Source organism: Schistocerca nitens, chromosome 10 (assembly GCF_023898315.1).
Source record: "Schistocerca nitens isolate TAMUIC-IGC-003100 chromosome 10, iqSchNite1.1, whole genome shotgun sequence".
NCBI classification, from domain to species: domain Eukaryota; kingdom Metazoa; phylum Arthropoda; class Insecta; order Orthoptera; family Acrididae; genus Schistocerca; species Schistocerca nitens.
In genome coordinates this window covers 32,495,033-32,515,093 of record NC_064623.1, presented here as the reverse complement: position 1 = coordinate 32,515,093, position 20,061 = coordinate 32,495,033, and the positions used below count along the sequence as shown (strand labels likewise).

At 41.8% G+C, this 20,061-nt stretch overlaps 1 protein-coding gene across 1 annotated transcript in view; it reads left to right on the top strand.

Annotated features, from left to right (window-relative positions):
- LOC126210499 (E3 ubiquitin-protein ligase UHRF1-like) overlaps window positions 1–20,061 on the top strand; it is a 162,485-nt gene that overhangs the window by 92,409 nt on the left and 50,015 nt on the right. Inside the window, exons 6-7 of the mRNA XM_049939743.1 lie at window positions 4,231–4,417; window positions 18,480–18,900. Coding sequence (XP_049795700.1) covers window positions 4,231–4,417; window positions 18,480–18,900 — 608 coding nt within the window. The remainder of the gene's footprint in view (window positions 1–4,230; window positions 4,418–18,479; window positions 18,901–20,061) is intronic.

Genomic DNA, 20,061 nt, shown 5'->3' with positions numbered 1-20,061 from the left:
TGTTCTCTCCACGGTCCGCTCCCGTGCATCAGCGGTCGCTGAGATGCTGGCGTCAGCATCTGTGGTGGCCCATTCGTTTCCTTTGCTGAGCGTCTTTTTAATTAGACTCGGTGCTGGTTCCCATGCCCTGCTGAGGTTGTAGCTGTAATCTCGGTTGATGAGTCCGTCCCTGGTACAAATTTCGGTAGCCTCTCTAACGGTGCTCTCCCAGTATTTAGATGTCTGTGCCAAGACCCTGGTATGTTGGTAGTCCATTTCGTGATTTTTGGACAAACAGAGCTCTGCGACTGCCGACTTGTTGGGGTACCCAAGTTGAGTGTGCCTCTGATGTTCTCGCAACGATCTTCGATGGTGCGCACTCTCTGTCCAGTATAAGTCTTCCCACATTGACATGGAATCTGGAATATGCCTGCCTTCCACAAACCGAGATCGTCTTTGACACTTCCTAATAATGCTCGTGTTTTATTTGGTGAGCAAAAGTCAGTTTCTACTCGTGGTTTCCTCAATATTCGTCGTATTTTCCCCGATAGTGTGCCAGTATATGGTATATAGGCAGTGGCTATCTCTTTCTCTGTGGCTCTTCCATCTCCAGATGCTGTACTGTAGAGGTGGGACGGAGGGCGCATCTGATCTGCCATTTTGAGTACCCGTTTTTCCGGAATACAGTTTTGAGGTGTTCCAGCTGTTGGGGCAGACTCTCTGCGTCAGAGATGGTGCGCGCCCTGTGCCCCAGTGTTTTTAGCACCCCATTCCTCTTCACGGGATGGTGGCAGCTATCTGCTTGCAAATACAGGTCGGTGTCCGTTTTCTTCCTGTACTCCCCGTGGTCCAGGGTGCCATCTGCTCTTCTTTTGACCATGACATCCAGGAATGGTAATCTTCCCTCCATAGTGATTTTGATATTCGGATGTATGGAGTTCAGGTGTGTAAGGAAGTCTAGGAGCTTGCCCCGTCCATAGGGCCAGATCACGAAAGTGTCATCCCCATAATGTAGAAAACAAGTAGGTTTCCATTTGGATCAAGTCAAGCTCCTAGTCTTCCTTAAACACCTAAAATCCATACATCCGAACATCAAATTCACTATGGAGACTGAAGCAGAACAAAGGTTACCATTCCTGGACGTCATGGTCGAAAGAAGAGCAGATGGCACCCTGGGCCATGAGGTACACAGGAAGAAAACGCACATTGACCTGTCTTTGCATGCGGATAGCTGCCACCATCCCGTGAAGAGGAATGGGGTGCTAAAAACACTGGGGCACAGGGCGCGCACCACCTCTGACACAGAGAGCCTGCCCCAAGAGCTGGAACATTGAGGAAACCTTGAGTAGAAACTGTCTTTTGCCCACCAAATAAAACACGAGCATTATTGGGAAGTGTCAAAGACGATCTCGGTTTGCGGAAGGCCGGCGTATACCAGATTCCGTGTGAATTGGACGGAGAGTGCACACCATCTAAGATCGTTGCAGAGAACATCAGAGGCACACTCGACTTGGGTACCCCAACAAGTAGCCAGTCGCAGAGCTCTGTTTGTCTGAATATCACAAAATGGACTACCAACATACCAGGGTCTTTGCACAGACATCTAACTACTGGGACAGCATCGAACCGAAATTTGTACCAGGGATGGACTCATCAACCGAGATTACAGCTACAACCTCAGCAGGGCATGGGAACCAGCACCGAGTCTAATTAAAAAGACGCTCAGCAAAGGAAATGAACGGGCGACTAGGGCAGACGAGACAATTACACCGACACCACCACAGATGCTGACGCCAGCATCTCAGCGACCGCTGAGACACGAGCGTGGACCACGGAGAGAATGCCTCGCAAGGGGACGGGATTTAATACGGCCGCTCACCCTCAGGAGCTGAGTTTGTTAGTGCATCTGACAATGGCAACATGTCTGATGACCGAAATATTGTGCCCGTTGGACACTATGAACCAGCAGTACACCCGTGGACTGTTTGAGCAGGTGAAGATAATGTTACTGTGAATTGTTCTGTTTATTTCTAGAAGTGTTTTTGTTTATTTATATTTGTACAGTTTTGTATATGCTTTTAGTAGTGTGAATGATGCGTGAATGTGGTCTAAAGCAAATATGTAGATCATTGTTCTTCTAATGAACGCTGTAGTGTGAAAAAGTTTTTAAGACAGTGTGAATGCAGATGACAGGGAAATTCATAATATGTTAAGTAAGTTTATGGTAAAAGGGAAGCTCATTCAAGTGCAAATGAAAATAGTTAATAATGTAAAGTATAAACAAAATATCAGAATGTTAAATATTTATTTCAGGAAAAAGTACAGTTCGGAAGATTGTTATTTGTTGATGGGTTAGTCATGAAAGGCGCAGACTAACACAGGAGAATAATGTTTTTCTATTGGCCTTAAAGAAAACCGACCAATCGGAATGGAGTATTCTTCGCCCGTCTTTTCTCTTGGAGATGTAGAATGCTTACAACAGTCTAAAGAGTTAGAGCCGAGCCTTTCAGTGGTACGTCCGTGTTTAGTATGAGCTCCGAAAGAAGTTATAATTTGCCAGTTTTCGTTGTGCTGCATGTTTCAGAAGTGTTCTAAAGTGAGGACATATTTATTTGTTGATGAGAAAAGACAGTAATTCCAAGTTGCGTATTGAGCAGATCAGTGACTAAAAACTTGAGTGCATTGGACACTGATGAACTTAATAGTATGGTATGCATTTTCATGTTAGAACAATCCGTGCTTAGTAGCTGTTCAGATTTTGGGAAATACATTACCATAAACTTGCTAATGTGAATGAAAGGGTTTGTACATGACTGTGTTAAAATTAGCACGGGCGTGGCAGTGAACGTGTACTTTATCAAGGTTCAGAATATAGTAAAGTTTTGCCAGTATTTCCACCTTTCATTCAAAATTAAGACGTTTTCCCCATTCTTGGAAATGTTATGTTGTACCCAGCATAGTGTGAGATGCAGTACAGGTACAATAGGTTTCTGCTCGGCTTTCCTACTGGCGATCTGCTCCAATGAGTTCGCAGGTAGGTGCAGGTGATGGACGAAAGAAACCGTGCCGCCACACTGTGCTTCCATCAGCAGTGAAATTTGTGAATGTTTATGTAAACATGTTGTTCCAAAAACCAGCAATGCTGAGCCCGATTTAATGACACAGGCCACAGCCAGAGGCCAGTGCCTTATACAGACCACTTACCAGAGCTAGCAGTTGCGGCATTTTGACATACCGTCCACTTCCTGAATTGCAACCCAGATCTGCAGACAGTGACTGACCTTCAGCAAGTGTCAACGGCACTCAAATTATGTGGCAGTGGTTGCCTTCCACATTGCTGAGCTCATTTTTGGCGGCATATATATCTTCGGACTAACAGCGTGGGTCGTGCACGACACCCTCCACACGTCAGCCTCTGCTGCAGAGTGGACGATGTCCTCCTGATGCAGCTACCCTTGCTGCACCTGTGTTGCGAAATGATGTCCGCTGCCTTATGGCCGTGTCATTGGGCCACTTCATCCTGTTGCTGCCCCGTGATCTGAGGCGCAAAGAGAGATCCTGCCAGCTTCACACTGTGAATGTCAGTCGTCATCTGTTGCGGTTCCGCAACTTCCGGGACCCTTAGATATATTCGTACAAGCTGGTAACTATGCCGCAGTTGATTGTCTAGGTGTTCCGAGCTGAATCGGAACCGTTGGAAGGAGTTCGTTTTTGTGTCATTACCAAAAAAGATGATTATCTGTTTCTTTGGTTGCCCTGGGCATATCATGACCATTACTTTAGAGGATCAAATAGCAGTTCGTGATAAATGATAGATGGCTTGTTTGCGACAAGACATCGACAAAATGAGGAAAAATGGCTAAAGTGCACTTGTGCTGTCAGCAGCTCTCGCTTTGCATGATGATGTTTGCAATTCATTGACATCGATCATAGCTAATCGCGTGGTGGTATATGATAGCCAATGAGAATCAATGACTCTAATGATTTCGTTCAGCAGAAGATATGAACTGATGTCATTTGTTTTCGATCTGATGTTGTTGTTATGAATTTTAAGCTTGGGTACTGAGTGTTGTATATGCTACATCACAGTCTGACAGCATATAACTCAGATTTTGCTGTCCTCTCACAGTGCATCTGACAGCCATTTTATCATCACTGGCAGCAGGCTATAGTTCTTCAGAGTACGGTTTAGGAGTTTCTGTACCCTGTGTGATGTCTTTTGTGTGTGTTAACTGCACAGTTTGCTTTTAGGTCCGGTTCGTGCCATCTGTGACAATTGCAATGACAACCCAGCTGCACAGTGTAGAGCTTGTAGCTGTCGAGTGTGTGGCCTGAAGAGCGAACCGTCCAAGCAAATCATGTGTGACGAATGTGACTCGCCGTACCACGTGTGGTGTCTTACGCCTCCACTGGCAGAAGTTCCGGATGTGGATCAGTGGTGAGCAAATATAGTTCTTCTTATATTAATGTTATCAAATGAAAAAGTCAGTCATCCAAGCAGTATTACCAGTTGAGACATTTATCCCACTAGTGGAAAAGATGTTCAATCCCTTACCTGTAAAACTCTTTAGGTCTCCAGTTAAACCTCAGTTACATTAGGGCAAATGGAAAATTTAATGGCCCAATGTAGAGATTGCATCAATACAAATGCAATGAAATTGATTTCAATATCTTGTTACATGTTTTAAAATATCGTGGTCATTGTCATCATCATCATCATCATCATCATCATCATCACCATCACCACCACCGAGTGATGTGGCGCAGTGGTTAGCACACTGGACTCGCATTCTGGAGGGCGATGGTTCAATTCCACGTCCGGCCATCCTGATTTAGGTTTTCTGTGATTTCCCTAAATCACTCCAGGCAAATGCCGGGATGGTTCCTTTGAAAGGGTACGGCCGGCTTCCTTCCCCATCCTTCCCTAATCCGATGAGACCGATGACCTCGCAGTTTGGTCTCTTCCCCCAAACAACCAACCAACCAACCATCATCATCATCATCATCATCATCATCATCATCATCATAATATTTGGAATAGCCTTGCTTATAAAGCTGTATGTAGTATTTCAAACAATGGAAACTCCAGGATGGAATGTAACAGTATCATGAAAAGGAAAGTTGCTACTCACCATGCTGCGGAGATGCTGAGTCGCAGATAGGCACAACGAAAAAGACTCAAAATGTAAGCTTTCAGCCAACAATGTCTTTGAAAAAAATAGACAACAGACACATACACACAAATGTAACTCACACACGACTGCAGCCTCTGGCAGCGGAAGCCACGCTGCGAGCAACAGTAGCAGTTCATGATGGGAGTGGCAACGGAGCTGGGATAAGGAGGCGGCTTAGGGGGGACAGTGAAGTGCTGCTGGGAGCACGCAAGGACGAGGTGGAGAGAGGGTAGGGCAGCAAGGTGCAGATGGAGAGCAGTGAAAAGGTGTGTGTATATGTGTGTGTGTGTGTGTGGGGGGGGGGGGGGGCTGTGCGGAAAAAGGAGAGAAAATGACTGGGTGTGTTGGTGGAATGATGGCTGTGTAGTGCTGGAATGGGAACAGGGAAGGGGCCGGGTGGGTGAGAAAAATGATTAACGAAGGTTAGGCCAGGAGGATTACGGGAACATAGGATATATTGCAAGGATAGTTCCCACCCTTGCAATTCAGAAAAGCTGTACGCTCTAGAGATGGACAGTTATCGCCCAATAAATCTCACCAGTGTTCTTTGCAAGTTGCTTGAATGCATAGCGAGCCAGCAGCTGTGTTGGCAACTTGAGACTTGGGGTCCGCTGGTTCCATCCCAGGGTGGTTTTTGCCAAGACCATTCCACTACTGGTAATGTGGTTTACCTTGTGTCTGCCATCCAAACGGCTTTTGCCCGACATCAACAGCTTATATGTGTCTTTTTCTGACCTGCAACAGGATTATAACACCATATGGCGATGCCACATCCTTGCTACCTTACATGAGGTGGGTCTCTAGGGTCCGCTCCCGATTTTCATCAAGAACTTCCTGCTGTTGCACAGGTTCGAGTTGGTGCTTTGCACAGAACCCCCACCCCCCACCCCACCCCCTCCCGCCCCACCACCACCACCACCACCACCACCACCACCACCACCACACCCTTCATCGCAGAGAATGGTATCCCGCAGTGTGCTGTCCTGAGTGTACCTCTCTTTCTAGTAGCCATTGATGGTCTAGCAGCAGATGTAGGGCCCTCAGAATCACCCTCCTTATATTCTGATGAGTTTTGCCTCTATTATTCCTCCTCTGGTGCAGGTGTGTTGCTGAATGTTGACTGCGAGGTGCCATACGAAAAGCGCAGTCATGATCCCTCATCGACAGCTTTCAATTTTCCACTGCCAAGACAAGTCGTGCACTTTTGTCGATATCGTACTATTCACCCACAACCAGAACTTTACTTCAATGACCAGCTACTTTATGTGGTGGAGACTTGTCGCTGTTTAGGGCTGGTCTTCGATTCTCGGTTGACGTGGGTTCCACATCTTTGCCCGGTTAAGCGAAAGTGCTGGCTACACCTAAATACACTTCGCTGTCTGAGTAACACCAGCTGGGGTGCAGATCACACTACCCTTCTGCAGCTTTACAAAGTCCTGATACAATTCTGCCTTGATTATGGGAGTCTGGCATTTGGTCTGGAATTGCATTGCAGGTACTGAATCCGATACTTAGTGTGGGATTCGACTTGTGACAGTAGCCTTTCGAACTAGCCGTGTAAACAGGTTATTCGTGAAGGTTGTGGTCCCTCTGTTGCAGATCAGGCACCAACAACAGCTTGTCAATTATGCTACCCATGTTTGCAGCTCCCCTAAGCATCCGAACTTCCGTGTCCTCTTTCCGAACACTGTAATCCATCTCTTGCAATGGCGGCTCCTATCAAGGATTATGATCGCAATCTGCATCTAGTCTATCCTCTCTGAACTTCAGTTGTTTCCTCTTCCACCTCTCCTCTGGACCCGTCCAAGACACCTCCTTGGTGTCTTCGTCTTGACCTGTCGTGAAGTCTGAAAGACTCAGCTCATCCCGAGGCCCTCTGCCACCAATTTTTCTCCATCCTTGGTGCATCTTAGGGTTCAGAAGTAGTATAAACTGATAGCTCGATGGTTGCAGGTCGTGTAGACTTTGCTTATACTCGTGCGGGACATACTGAACTGCTCTCCTTACCAGATGGCTGCAGTGTTTTCACTGCAGAGTTTGTAGCCACCCTCGAGCTCTTGAGCATATCCATTACTGCTATTGTGGGTTGTTTCTCACTTGCAGTGACTCCTTGAGCAGGTTGCAAGCTCTCGGCTAGTGCTACCCTTGCCATCCCTTGGCCATTGCTATCCAGGATTCCTGTATCCCCTTGAACAGAGTGTATGCTCCGTGATCTTTGTCTGAACCTTGGGCCACATTGGGAACCCGGGGAATGAACCCGCTGATTGCCTGGCCAGACAGACTACTTGTAAACTGACTTGAGATTGACATTCCAGAAACAGGACTGCAATTGGTATTACACTATCAAGTTTTAGGTGCCTGGAATATGGAGTGGTTCACTCTGACTTCACCAAACAAACTACGGGTGGTAAAGGAGACTATTAACCTGTGGAGGTCCTCCATGCAGGCCTCTCGCAATGACTCTGTCATCCTTTGCTGTACTTGGCTGACTCATGGTCATCTCCTCCATGGTGTTGTTGTTGTGGTACCCATTTGATAGTGGTCCATATTTTACTGGACTGTCCCAACCAAGCCACCCTGTGGCAGACTCTTAATCTCCCTGACTCGCTACCCTTGGTGTTAGGAGACGATGCCTCAGTGGCTGAAGCAATTTGATGTTTCATTTGTGAAACAAGGTTTTACCAGTCTCTTGAAGGGAGGACTGTTTAACCTTATTGGCCCGTTGAGGGGTTGGCAGCACACACTGTTGCCTCCTGTGCCCAAATTGGGCTGCAGTTGGCTGGGCATGGTGGTTCAGCCAGGTCCTCACCCTACCTGCTCTTTTATTCTTCCCCCCCCCCCCCCCCCCCCCATTCCCCCGCAACTCCCCTCTCATGTGGGCAGTTCGACTTGTTCCTCTTTTGTATATCTCTGCTTCTCTTGTCCTGTCTGTGTTGCTAGTCTTTCAAAGACAATCTCGGAGCAGAAAACCTCTGGTAAATGGGTGGGACTGGGGGATGTATGTCCCCTCATTGCTGTCTGGTTTCAAGGGCTTCCGACTGCTCCCTAGATGGGACACCTTGCTTGCCTTTCTTTCTCTGCCTCCCTTTCTTCTTTTTGTCCCTTGCCTCAGCTTCACTGACATTGGTAGATTTTGGGGTTTTCTTCCCCTGAGCTTTGGGCGGTAGGCTACCTCTGATCTACAGTCATGTAGACCTGACTGTTCATGGGCAGAGGGACTGATGACCTAGTAGTTTGATCCCTTTCTGCATCCAACCAACTATCCTATTGTTGTTTTACAGTTGTGAGCCTGTACCTATTTCTTCATTATTGCTACAGCTAATATAGTGGTAAATTGAGCTGTCATACATCCAACTGAGCAGCAGTAATAAAAAAAGCAGTGAGCTAGATGAGAAAAAATGTACAATCTGCACAAGAAAATGTCCCTGGTTCATTGAGGCTGTTGTCTACAATATAATTAGTAATAAGTTAAGTGGTTGGAAGTGGTTGGCTGGAATCTGATGCAGCTGCAGTGTTTAATACATCAAGTGGGTCATTACTAGAGATCTGCGCGGATAAGAAAAGTGCAATCCGCATCCGCAAGGTCTTAATCCGCATCCGCAAGTTCCTTATCCGCATCCGCATATATTTAAGTTTTTAATGAGTAATTAATAGTAATAGACATTAGTACTTAGAATTATGGTGTGTAATGACATAGTTATTGTTAGGGTGACATTTCTGCGACAACTTAACTACTTTTGACTTCTTAAATAACAGGAAATGCTCTATACCTACTCAAAGCAGACCATTCCAAACAGGAAAGCATTTGCGCTCCGGGGCACACACAGTAGCGGCTCGGATCTCATGAGATTGGAAACGCTATTTAAAAAAATAAAATTCAATGTAATAGTATTAAATGATGTAAATACGTGTATAGAAACAATTATATTTCGCTGCTCTTGTGCCAAGGCAGCTGAAAATGACGATGGTTTCAAACTGTTACTAGCACATTGCATCATGTACCGACAGTTTTTTTGTACTCACTGCTTGGATGTGTCAAATTTTGAAGCCATTCATGTCAGCTGATGATTATATAATAGCTTACGCGTTCAGTCCTCGTCATTTTCAAGTGAAAATATTTACAGTATTAGGCCTACACTGCAAAACGCTGGCGCACCTGTGAAAAAGTTAAACTGCCAGCAATAATTGACGTTGTCTGGAAGAAATAACTCGTCTTCTGAAGAGTGACAACAAAATCAGTGGTTATAGAAATTAGGAGTCCATTTAGCTTTAGCTAAAAATACGATTGAAATCTCGAACCTCACCTTTTGGCTGATTTATCGAATTAAGACCTAGCGATAAATGAAATGTCTGTTTCATTCTCAACTAAACAAAGTTTTTCACACTTTAAAACATCCTCAAGGTTGGTCTAAATTACTTAGACAAAATTTGCAGTAGATTTCGCAGTTAATACTTTCAATGTTAAAAAATAATTTTTTTCAGAGTTTAATGGAACTGCAAACGATTTCAAGATTTCTATACAAAAACCACTGTCCCATAACTTCAAATGTTAGGCACTGTTCCCTGTTAAGCAATACCGATTTACAGTTAAAATGTTCAATTTTGTTACGAATTTCAGCCCTTATCTTTACTAATTGGCTGGTAAATTAAAAGACACATAGATGATTTGAATATTTTGTAAGTTTTCAATGTGATCAGAATAATCTTTCACGGGCTATCGCAGTCACAGCGTGTTGGTGGTCGTGAGCCGTAGTTTGAAGTCCCACTTGTAATTAATTTACAAGGCCCGCCGTGCCACCGCTCCGGCCGGGCTGTTTCACTGTTCACAAAGAGCGACAATGCTCGGCAGCTGCAAATGTTACTGTAGTGCACGCTAAAATTTAGGTAGGCACTTACAAGATCATCATTACCTAGTTTAATAATATTGACATGTTGGCTGTTGATGTTATTGTTGCGAAGAGTAAAAACTTAAAATTGAGCTCTTTAATATGAAAATTACAACAAAACAAATTGCTTGTTAAATATTTCCTTCTTTTACCTACCTAATGCTACTTAAATATTCTTGTTGGGAATAGTAAAAATACTAACAATATGTCGAGGAAATTCTTTACTATAAATATTACAATAAAAACTCACAGGCTTCAGATGAAATATTTTCATCTTCTGCTTGCTTCTGATTCAAATTCTGTAAAAGAAAGAATCAGCTGCAAAAAAATTGTAAGTAATTCAGATAAGCCCAAAAAATACAGTGAATTAAGAGAAGCTGTACAAGTATCTTTTTACTTTGGAAGATTACTATGCATGAACATGATGTCATCAATCGTTTGTGGCTTCAAAAACGCGCGTCGGTCCTGCATTATTTGTCCCGCAGTAGGGAAGCTTCTCTCAGATGGCGTGCTTGACGCCGGAATGCAGTGCACGAAGTATGCGAGTTTGGAAAGCTGCAGATAGACGTTTTCACGTCCATGCCACCAAGCTATCAGGTCGATGCCTTCCGAAAATTGGACTTTATCATTCGTGTATCTGAGAATTTTGTCTGACGCAAAGTCAAGATCTCTCGTCGATTCATCTTCTGAGGAATCTTCACATTCATTAAGAAGTACGTCAGACTTCTGTTTTTTTTTTTTTTTTTTTTTTTTTTTTTTTTTTTTTTTTTTTTTTTTTTTTTTTTTTTTTTTTGCAGGAATTCCAGATGTTGTTTCCTCCTTATCTTTTAACTGTGGACAATTTCTCGCAACATAATTTTTCGCTTCCTTTATATCTTCATCTGTTTTGGTACTGCTAAGAAATTTTAGGTTTTTATATTTTGGATTCAAAAACGTTGCAAGTTTATGGGTTACTGTTATGTCCCATTTTCTGATTAAAATAGATTTGGCTGTACTCTTTAAATCTATCAGAAACGGGCTGTCGCCATAATTTTTTTCAAGGAAGGAGAGAAGTTTTAACTTCCACAACACACATAAATAAAGCGTAGGGGTTTTGGAGGCTTCGATATCACAAGAAGCTATTTTAAATGGTGTCTGAAAGGTTATTATATCTTCCAACATCCTCTTGTCTATAGAATCAATCAAATTATCTTGATTTTTCTCAGACGAAATTGACAGAAGTTCAAACCATTGTGAATTAATAGACTCAAACATAGCCAGTTTACTGTTCCATCGTGTGTCTATATCTCCTTTCAATGACTTCTGAAGGCGATTCTGAAGACCAGATCTTTTAAAGAAAGTTGTGATAGCTCGACAGGAATTTATTAGTCGCTGCACGTCACTCTTCTCATCATTCGCGTCTCCTCGAGTCGTGTGCTCCGACACGGTATTAAGAATGTGTGCTGAGCACGAGAGCCTCTTGTATTGGCGAAGTGCTGCCAGAATATTTGGACCTCTATCCGTAACGAACACGATGTTATTCACAGCACTGAATAAATTGAACGACCGTAGTATCTTAATTAATTCACGTTTAATGTTTTCTCCTGTTTTTTTTTTTTTTTTTTTTTTTTTTTTTTTTTTTTTTTTTTTTTTTAATCTCACTCTCAAAATTTCTGGTGCACAACACTCGATCCTCAAGTTTCACTTCTTCATAATTAACATAATGTGCAGTCAATCCCATAGAGTTTATTTTACGGTACGAATCAGTCCATAAATCGACAGTTAATGCTCCACCTATATCTCTGAATATATTCTTCACTTATGCGGAGACAGTTTCACGCAGACAATCGGCCGTTTCCTTCAAATTTCTGGATATGGTGGTTGGATGAGGTAGCAGTTCCTTAGCACTCATTGCACCGTACTTCGCCCCCACATCAATAAGAAACTGTGCCGTCTCGAGAAACCCAGATCCACAGGCAACTTCGAATGGTAAAATGTCTTTGCTGACAAGATTGATAAGTTTTTCTGTTGCAGCTGTCTTCAAATTTGGCGGAACATCAGGAACTATCAGGTCTCTCTTGGTATTTAAATAAGTAATTATGCTACTTTGTGCAGCTTCACACGAAAGTTTTAGCAAATTTGAAGTTCCACTTTTGTGTCCAGTGTAGGAATATACTTTTTACATGCAAAACAAGCCACTATATCTTTTATCTTTTCGTTGCCATCAAATAAGTATCCGAATTTTTTCCAAATTGGCGATTTAAATTTGTTTTCCTTCACTAATGTAAAATCACCTTTTTTCACCTTACACGAAATTGTATCCATCAATATGGTGTTCATTTGAAGAAAGAACTCTCACTGATATTTGCTACGATGCACGTTGTCACTCTGTCACTACAAAGCGCTAACTGAAGGCAGCGGAAAATTGCAACGGGCACCTGTCTGGTAGACAGAGGGCAGGTTTGCCACCCAGAGAGCACTTCACAGGCCACACAAAAGACACGGTCGCGGAAACGGATTAGACGCAGGTCTCTTGGGTACAGCTACATCGGTCGTAGCTAGGGGCAGAGGACAACAGACATCCGTTCTACCCGGGCCCTGCAAGATTCCAAGAATATCAACAGACTTGAAGTTGTCAACTGAAATTGCAATATACGTACTGGGCAGATGCCTTGTTCATTATCCGCAGATGACCTGCGGATATCCGCGCCGGTCGGGATTTTATCCGCCAAGTTACAAATACCGCGGATATATCCGCATCCGCGCAGACCTCTAGTCATTACTGTAGGATACCACTTGTATGCAGCAACAGAATGATATAATGAAAGTTTTTTTACTACAGTGATTTAGCTCATATAATGTAAGTTTATTTTATCATTGTTTAATTAAACTAAGAGTAAACTGTGATTTTGCTCATAAATGTTTACCTTGATAACATAAAGACAGCTATTCTTTACACGTGGACAAAGTATGCCACACGCCCACTCGTGTTGTTAAAAAAGGGCAAACCCGCTCAAGGGTTAAATTTAGATTTTTGAAGATAGTCAGTCCTTGGTGGAAACTTGCCACAATTAAAAGTGTGTTACTGTGGTTGTGTAGGAGAAAGAAGAATAAAAAAAAGTATTTAACTCATGTTAGCCATCTTTCTCCACACTATCTGATCAAAAGTATTTGGGCATTCCTATGTAATATGGAACTGGCCACTACATATGAGGGGTGGCAGACCCACAAGTATAAAAGGAAGCAAGGACTATTACGTTGTCAGTAGCGAAGCATTAACAGTATAACAAGTCTGTCAGGAGAACTCGGTAACTTCAAACCTGAATTTGTCACTAGTTGCCACCTGAGAAACAAAAACATCAGGGAGATTTCAACCTCTCTAATGCTGCCCGAGTTGACTGTTGGTGATATGATCCTAAATCAAGATTAGGCAAACCATATGTTTTAAGAATAGAAATAATCAGTCATCAGCTGCACATCTTTTTCTTTTTTTTTATAAATTAACTTCTTGACTAGTTTCGGCAAATTAATTTGGCATCCTCAAATCATCATACATTTAAGCTTACATTAAAAAGTGGTCAAGCAAACTCTGGTGTCCTAAAAAAATGGACATAGAGTAATAACGTAGTGATTACCGAGATTGGATCACAATTAACAGCAGATTAATAACAATAATCGTACAGTAATAAACAAATTAGAAACGTATCTTCATTAAAAATTTTACACAGTGGTGTCAAGCAGTTAAAAAGTAACGTAAAAAATGCGAAGATACGGCGATAAAAAAATTTTTGCTTCATAATTAAAATATTGAAAAACCACAATGCATATGATGATTAGCACTGGCAGACTGATAGTTCGACTATAAAAGGTTTCAATTGTATAAGAAGCCTGTACTGAGCCTAAAAACTTACGAAGATAAGCATAATGAGGTGACTCACATCTATTACATAAGTCAAATGAAACTGAACCTCAATCATAAAAAATGAAACACCATTAAGACCTTATGTGACATTCTAAGGAAGTGTATAAATTTTTACACAAAAATGATATAGCTTGTAAAAAGGGCTGAAGAATGGGTACAATGGTCAGGTTAATTTAATAATCAGCTGCTGATGGTGCTGTGGGCTGCTGGAGAAGTGGTGCTGTGTTGAACTTTCCAGTATTGTGACATAGAGGCCGGCCGCTGGATGTGAGTTTTCAGCAAGGCAAGTAAGTGGGCCCATCCCAGCTGAGACATCCGACTTGATGGTGAGTGCGAGGTCTTAGTGCGTATGTACAAGTTATCTTTCTGTATAGGGCCTCTGCGTATAGCTCTTATAAGTGCTAGCTGTGGCACAGCACATCTATGTTAATAACTTAAAACCTTAACCAGATAACAGCGTAACGTAGAAAAATGCAGTAGGCACACAGACTGCTATACAAATTGGTGGCCCGCGACTCTGGCTAGCCATCACAGTTAAAACATATAAAAAATAAATTACATTAAAAATCGCTATGACATCTTGACTAGATAACAAAGTTGAGGAAAAATATGAGCAAACAATGGATGCAAATGGTCATTCTTAACCTGCAATAAAAAGTATTAAGCAAATAAGGAAGTTACAAGTCATTTGAATCAACACAAATGGTTATTTTTACTGTGTGATGTAAACCATTGGTTAAGCAAATAGGCAGGTTAAAAATCATTTGAGAAGAGAGGAAATACAATCGAGAAACAACCTGTTTGTAAGTGAGAGCTGATCATTCGGCAGATCTTTGGAGCTGAGACGGGAATGATTATAAATTTCTATCTCTTCTAAAGATTTATTTTGCAAATTGATTTGCTGAAACTAGTCAAGAAGTTAATTTAATAAAAAATTGTACAGCTGATGACTGATTATTTCTATTCATACCATGTGCTTCACAGCTGCCGATTGACAGCTGTGAACAAAATTTTCAGACTGGCAGACAGGGACTGTCAAGCAGTGATGAGGATGGTTCTAAAAGATCATGTCAAGTCAATGGAGGGAATAACTTGTGAGCTCCAAAGTGCTACCACAGACCAGCTGGCACAGTAACTGTGCATACACTGTCTAAAAAGTATGGGATACAGTGTTTGAGAAGCTCCTCATAAGCCGCACATTTTTGTAGCGAGTGCTAAGCAATGCCAGAAGTGGTCAGAACAGTGATGCCGATAGTGGACGGCAGGAAATGAACACTTTAGATTGATGACTCACACTATCCCCTGTGGCAACCCGATGGAAGAATTTGGGTTTGGTGAATGCCTGGAGAACATTAATGGCCATCATGTGTAGTGTCTACAGTGAAGTATGCAGGTGATGGTATTATGCTATGGGAGTGTTTTTCGTGGTTAGAGTGTGGTCCTCTTGCTGTGCTCATGAAAATGCTAAATGTGTAAGCATTATACAGCACTGTGTACTGCCTATAGTTGAACAACAGTTTAGATCCAATAATTAATTGTATCAGCATGACAGTACACTGTACAATAGAACCTCGATTATCTGACCTTCAGTTAACCAATGCATCAATATCCAACCACGTGTCTAACCGTCCGTCTGCACGCTGCATTAAAAAGCGTGCCAGCGTCATTGGCCGATTTTACTCCTGTCGCAACAGGTCCAAAGCTATCAGTCACTTTCCTTCAAAAGCATAAACATGTCAGCACTTCCTGTTTATAACAAAGGTTAAAAAATTCCTTGGATGAATGGTCTATTTGTTTAAAGAATTGTTTTGTGGTGCATTTCTTCCCATTGTTAAAGAATGCTTGATCAAATAAATCTACGACCCTGTGCTATTGCATTGTTAGACAGTAACTCAAGCTACCCCTCTGAATCAGAACTTCAACAAGGTGACGTAAAAGCTATGTTTTTGGATCTCCCCCTCCCATCCTGACCTGCCCTACCCCACCCCACCCCATGTGACTTCAGTAATCCAACCAATGGACAAGGGTGTTACTGGCTGATTAGAGTGATATTACAGGAGGAAATATATCAGTGCTTTGTTAGAGAAAATGAAGAGTGTTGTGATCTTTGTCAGACAATGAAAAGCCTCAACGTAAAAGATGCAATTTACACAGTTGCTCAAGCTTAGGAAGAAGTTTAAAAAAACACTCTACAAAACCCACGGAAAAAGGTTTCTCCTAGCCTAAACCAAGAGCTCAAACTTCCAGAAACTAATGAGCCAGTGAATATTTAGTGACTGATTTGCAAACACTTCAGAGTAATATTGAGCCTGCTGATGTAAAGGAATGCTTAGTAGGAGGTAATGTTAGTGCTGTCACCTACGAAGAATTTGAAGGGTATCAGATCATCGATCTTTGTTTGCAGCAGTGTAGTGTTGACAAAGAGAGTCAAGTGATGAAGAAAACGCACACGACAGAAAGATCAGCCACTCCGCAGCAAAGGCAGCATTCGAGACTGCCTCAAATATTTGGAAAACAGCCAGCCCACTACAGCTATGCACATATTGTGGGGAAAGAAGTACCGTGATGCAGCTGCAAAGTTGAGGTTTAATAAATAGAAGCAAAAACCATTTTACACTTTTTAAAACAGGTTTTCAATGTCTAAAATTTTGTGTTTTCTTTTTCTCTTTATTAGAAATGTATCTGTTTTAACTTAACTTTAATATACCACATAACATTGTAAATGACTTGTTTCATTCCACTCTGATTATCTGACCTTTTTAGCATTCCGTCCACTGCCTGGTCCCAAAAGTGACAGTTTATCGAGGTTCTGCTGTATTATAAAATAGCATCTATGAGAACAATAACATTCCTGTCCGGAGTCCCAACTTGAAGCCAAGGAACACCTTTGGGATTAGTCAGAACATCGACTTCATTCCAGGCCCGAACGTGCAGCATCACTATCTTCTCCAGTTTCGGTTCTTGAAGTAGGTTGGGCTGCCATTCCTCCACTGACATTCAGACACCTTGTTAAGAATATTCCCAGCAGAGATCAAGCTGTCATAAAGGCAAAGGGTATATGCAAATAGTAAAGATAACATCTTGCCATGTCGTTGAGGTGTTGTTGTTGTTACGCATGTAAACAAGACAGAATATTGCCAGCTTTCAGACAAATCCTTCTTCAGAACTAATAGGATTTTTTAAAATAAATTATGAGTTGAACAACAGACCGTCCTAAGTTGAAGAAAAGGAAAATGGTCATTAATCATGGGATATTCGTCTAATCATGATCTGTGTATCCATATCAGCTTTATACATTAACTGCATCAAATTGATAGAACATGGGAAAGTACCCAATTTGTAGAAACTGAGTCTGGCCTTTTGTTTTGCCCTGTTAATATACTGTCTAATATATAAATTGAGTGCTTTACTGGTTTTACAGATTTGATGCAGATAATGTGTAAAGTTGATCTGGATAGAAATGATCATGACTGGATGCCTGTTCTGGAGTCAGTGTTGTTTTTTAATGCCTGAGCCCATTGTTTCAGGGAAACTGGTTGTCTTAATAAAGTGACATGCAGCTATTGTGCCATATCATGATTTTTCAAAAATACTTAAAAGTGTAAATCATTTCCTCCCCAAAATGATGCTCATAGAATACACAAACTCCCCTTTCCTCTCTTACACATACAAATTCTTTTATAAATTAATGTTAATAGAATTAGAGTATTAACTTCTTTGTTTTATTTTCATTGTAAGTGTATACTTTCAAACTTGCATTTTATTAGAAAAAAAGTGTTCACAGAAAATGTGTAAAAACACCCTTTTCATGCACTCAGTTCACAACATCAGCATGCTTATTACTTACTCCCTCTTGTAGCTCACGACCGTGTCAGCAAAATGTGAGATTTCTCAATTATATAGAGGCTTGGAGACTGTCATTCTTCCCCTTCATACAGTGTGTGAATCTTTTTATTGTGCCTATCGCGGCTCAGCATCTCCGCTATGTGGTGAGTAGCAACTTTCCTTCTCTCGTATGGTTACATTCTTCCCTTTCACTGTTTTGTGGATGGAACAGAAGAGGAGGAAGGTTCTAGGGTCGTGCATTCTATCCCCTGGCACTTTCAGTAATGTGTGCACATGTAGATGTACAATTGAGGATGCTGTCCTCTTCTCTCCCCATACAACATACCACATCCAACGAGACTGAACTGTGGCCTTGAAAAACGGATTACACAGCAAGCAGATGGAGGCGAATAGTGAACTGCAATTAAGATACAGCTTGCTCTACTGCTTGAGTTACTGAAATGTCAGTCATATAGTTATTTTGATTGATGCACGGAACCCCATCAGCAGGTTAGAGACTCAAGTCCAAACAAGGTGACTGCTTTGTCCTCTAGAGTGATAAATGTCTCAACTGATACATTGGTAACCATTGTTTTAAATCTTAAGTAACATTATCTGACTGACTGATTGTCATTTGATTACACTGATGTCCTAACTGTTTCATGACATGTTCCATTTTATTTCTTATAATAGAATAAGATGATATTTGGATAGGTTTTGTCACAACTGCAACGCCATCGCAAATGAGATTCTCAAAGCTGGTGAAGAGCCGAAAGTCGGCAAGAAGAGGGGACGCAAGCCCGCAGTGACGAATATCTCTAGTGAAGTGCTGAGCACTTCTCCTGAGGCGATCAGCACTTCTCCTAAGGTGAAGACGAGCACTTCTCCTAAAGTGAAGGGCACCTCTCCTAAGGTGAAGACGAGCACCTCTTCTAAGGCGATGAGTATCTCTCATAAGGTGAAAAGCCCATCTCCAAAGAAGTCGGATATCTTTCCTCGAGTTAAGAGAGTCCACACCATTAGGCGGAGCATGGCGAATGCCTCGAGGACAAAAATGTGTACAGTAGTGCCTTCTAGCCACTTTGGACCTATACCGGGGGTGGAAGTAGGAACAACGTGGAGATTCCGGATACAGGTTAGTACAGCATATGTTAAATCTCTTTGTAGTAGTAATCTATTTTATTCTTTATTTTTGTTGTTGTTGTTGGTGGTGGTGGTGGTGGTGTTGTCTTCAGTCTAACATTGGTCTGATACACACTAATCTTTTTTTGTGAAAGCCTCTTCATCTCTGCATAACTGCTAATGCCTACATCCATTTTAACCTACTTGCTGTACTTAAGCCATAGTCTCCCTCTACAATTTTTACTCCACACAATTCCCCCTGTTACCAAACTGGCAGTTCCTTGATGCCTCTGGATGTGTCCTTTCAACCGATTTCTTCTTTTAGCCAGGTTGTGCCATAAATTTCTATTTCCTCAGTTTCATTCAGTCTCTCCTAATTAGTTATAAAATCTGCTCATCTGTTTTCTGTGTTCTATTGTAGCATTAAATTTAAAAATCATCAGTCCTCTTCGTGTCTGAACTGTGAATCATTCGTGTTTCACTTTGGTACACGGCTACATTTCAGACAAACACATTTAAAAAACTTCTTTCTAGCACTGAAATTTGTGTTCAGTATTAGCAAATTCCTATTTTTCAGAAATACTTCTGATGCAGTTGCCAGTCTGCATTTTGATTACTCTTTACTTTGGCCATAATCAGATGCTTTGCTGCCTAAGTTGCAAAACTCATCTACTATTTCCGTGTCTCATTTCCTAATATATTAGGTTGGTGCATAAGTTGGTAGCATTTTTCTTTTGCATATTAGTATTCCAGTTGCTATGGGTTTATTTGTTGGTTGTCATTTTTATTTGTATTCACTTTTGCTATTTGAGATAGTGAATGGAGCTGTGGATACTATAAAATTGAGTGCCAAGTGGAGAAATCAAAACATTTCCGACTTATTCTTCTGTTGGAGTTCAGTAGAGGGGAGACAGGAGCAGAGGCATCCAGAAACATATGCACTGTGTATAGAGATAATGCTATTGGGAAGAGCAAGGCAAGAAAATTGTTTTCTCATTTTAAGGAGAATTGTTTTGACATTAGCGATTCTCCACATTCGGCAAGACCTTTAGGAGGATCGTTTTTACATTAGTGAGTCTCCACATTTAGGGTTTGATGAAGGTTATTTAAACACATTAGCCCACAATGATCCTTGTCAGTGTGCTCGAGAACCCTCAAATGTGATGAACTGTGA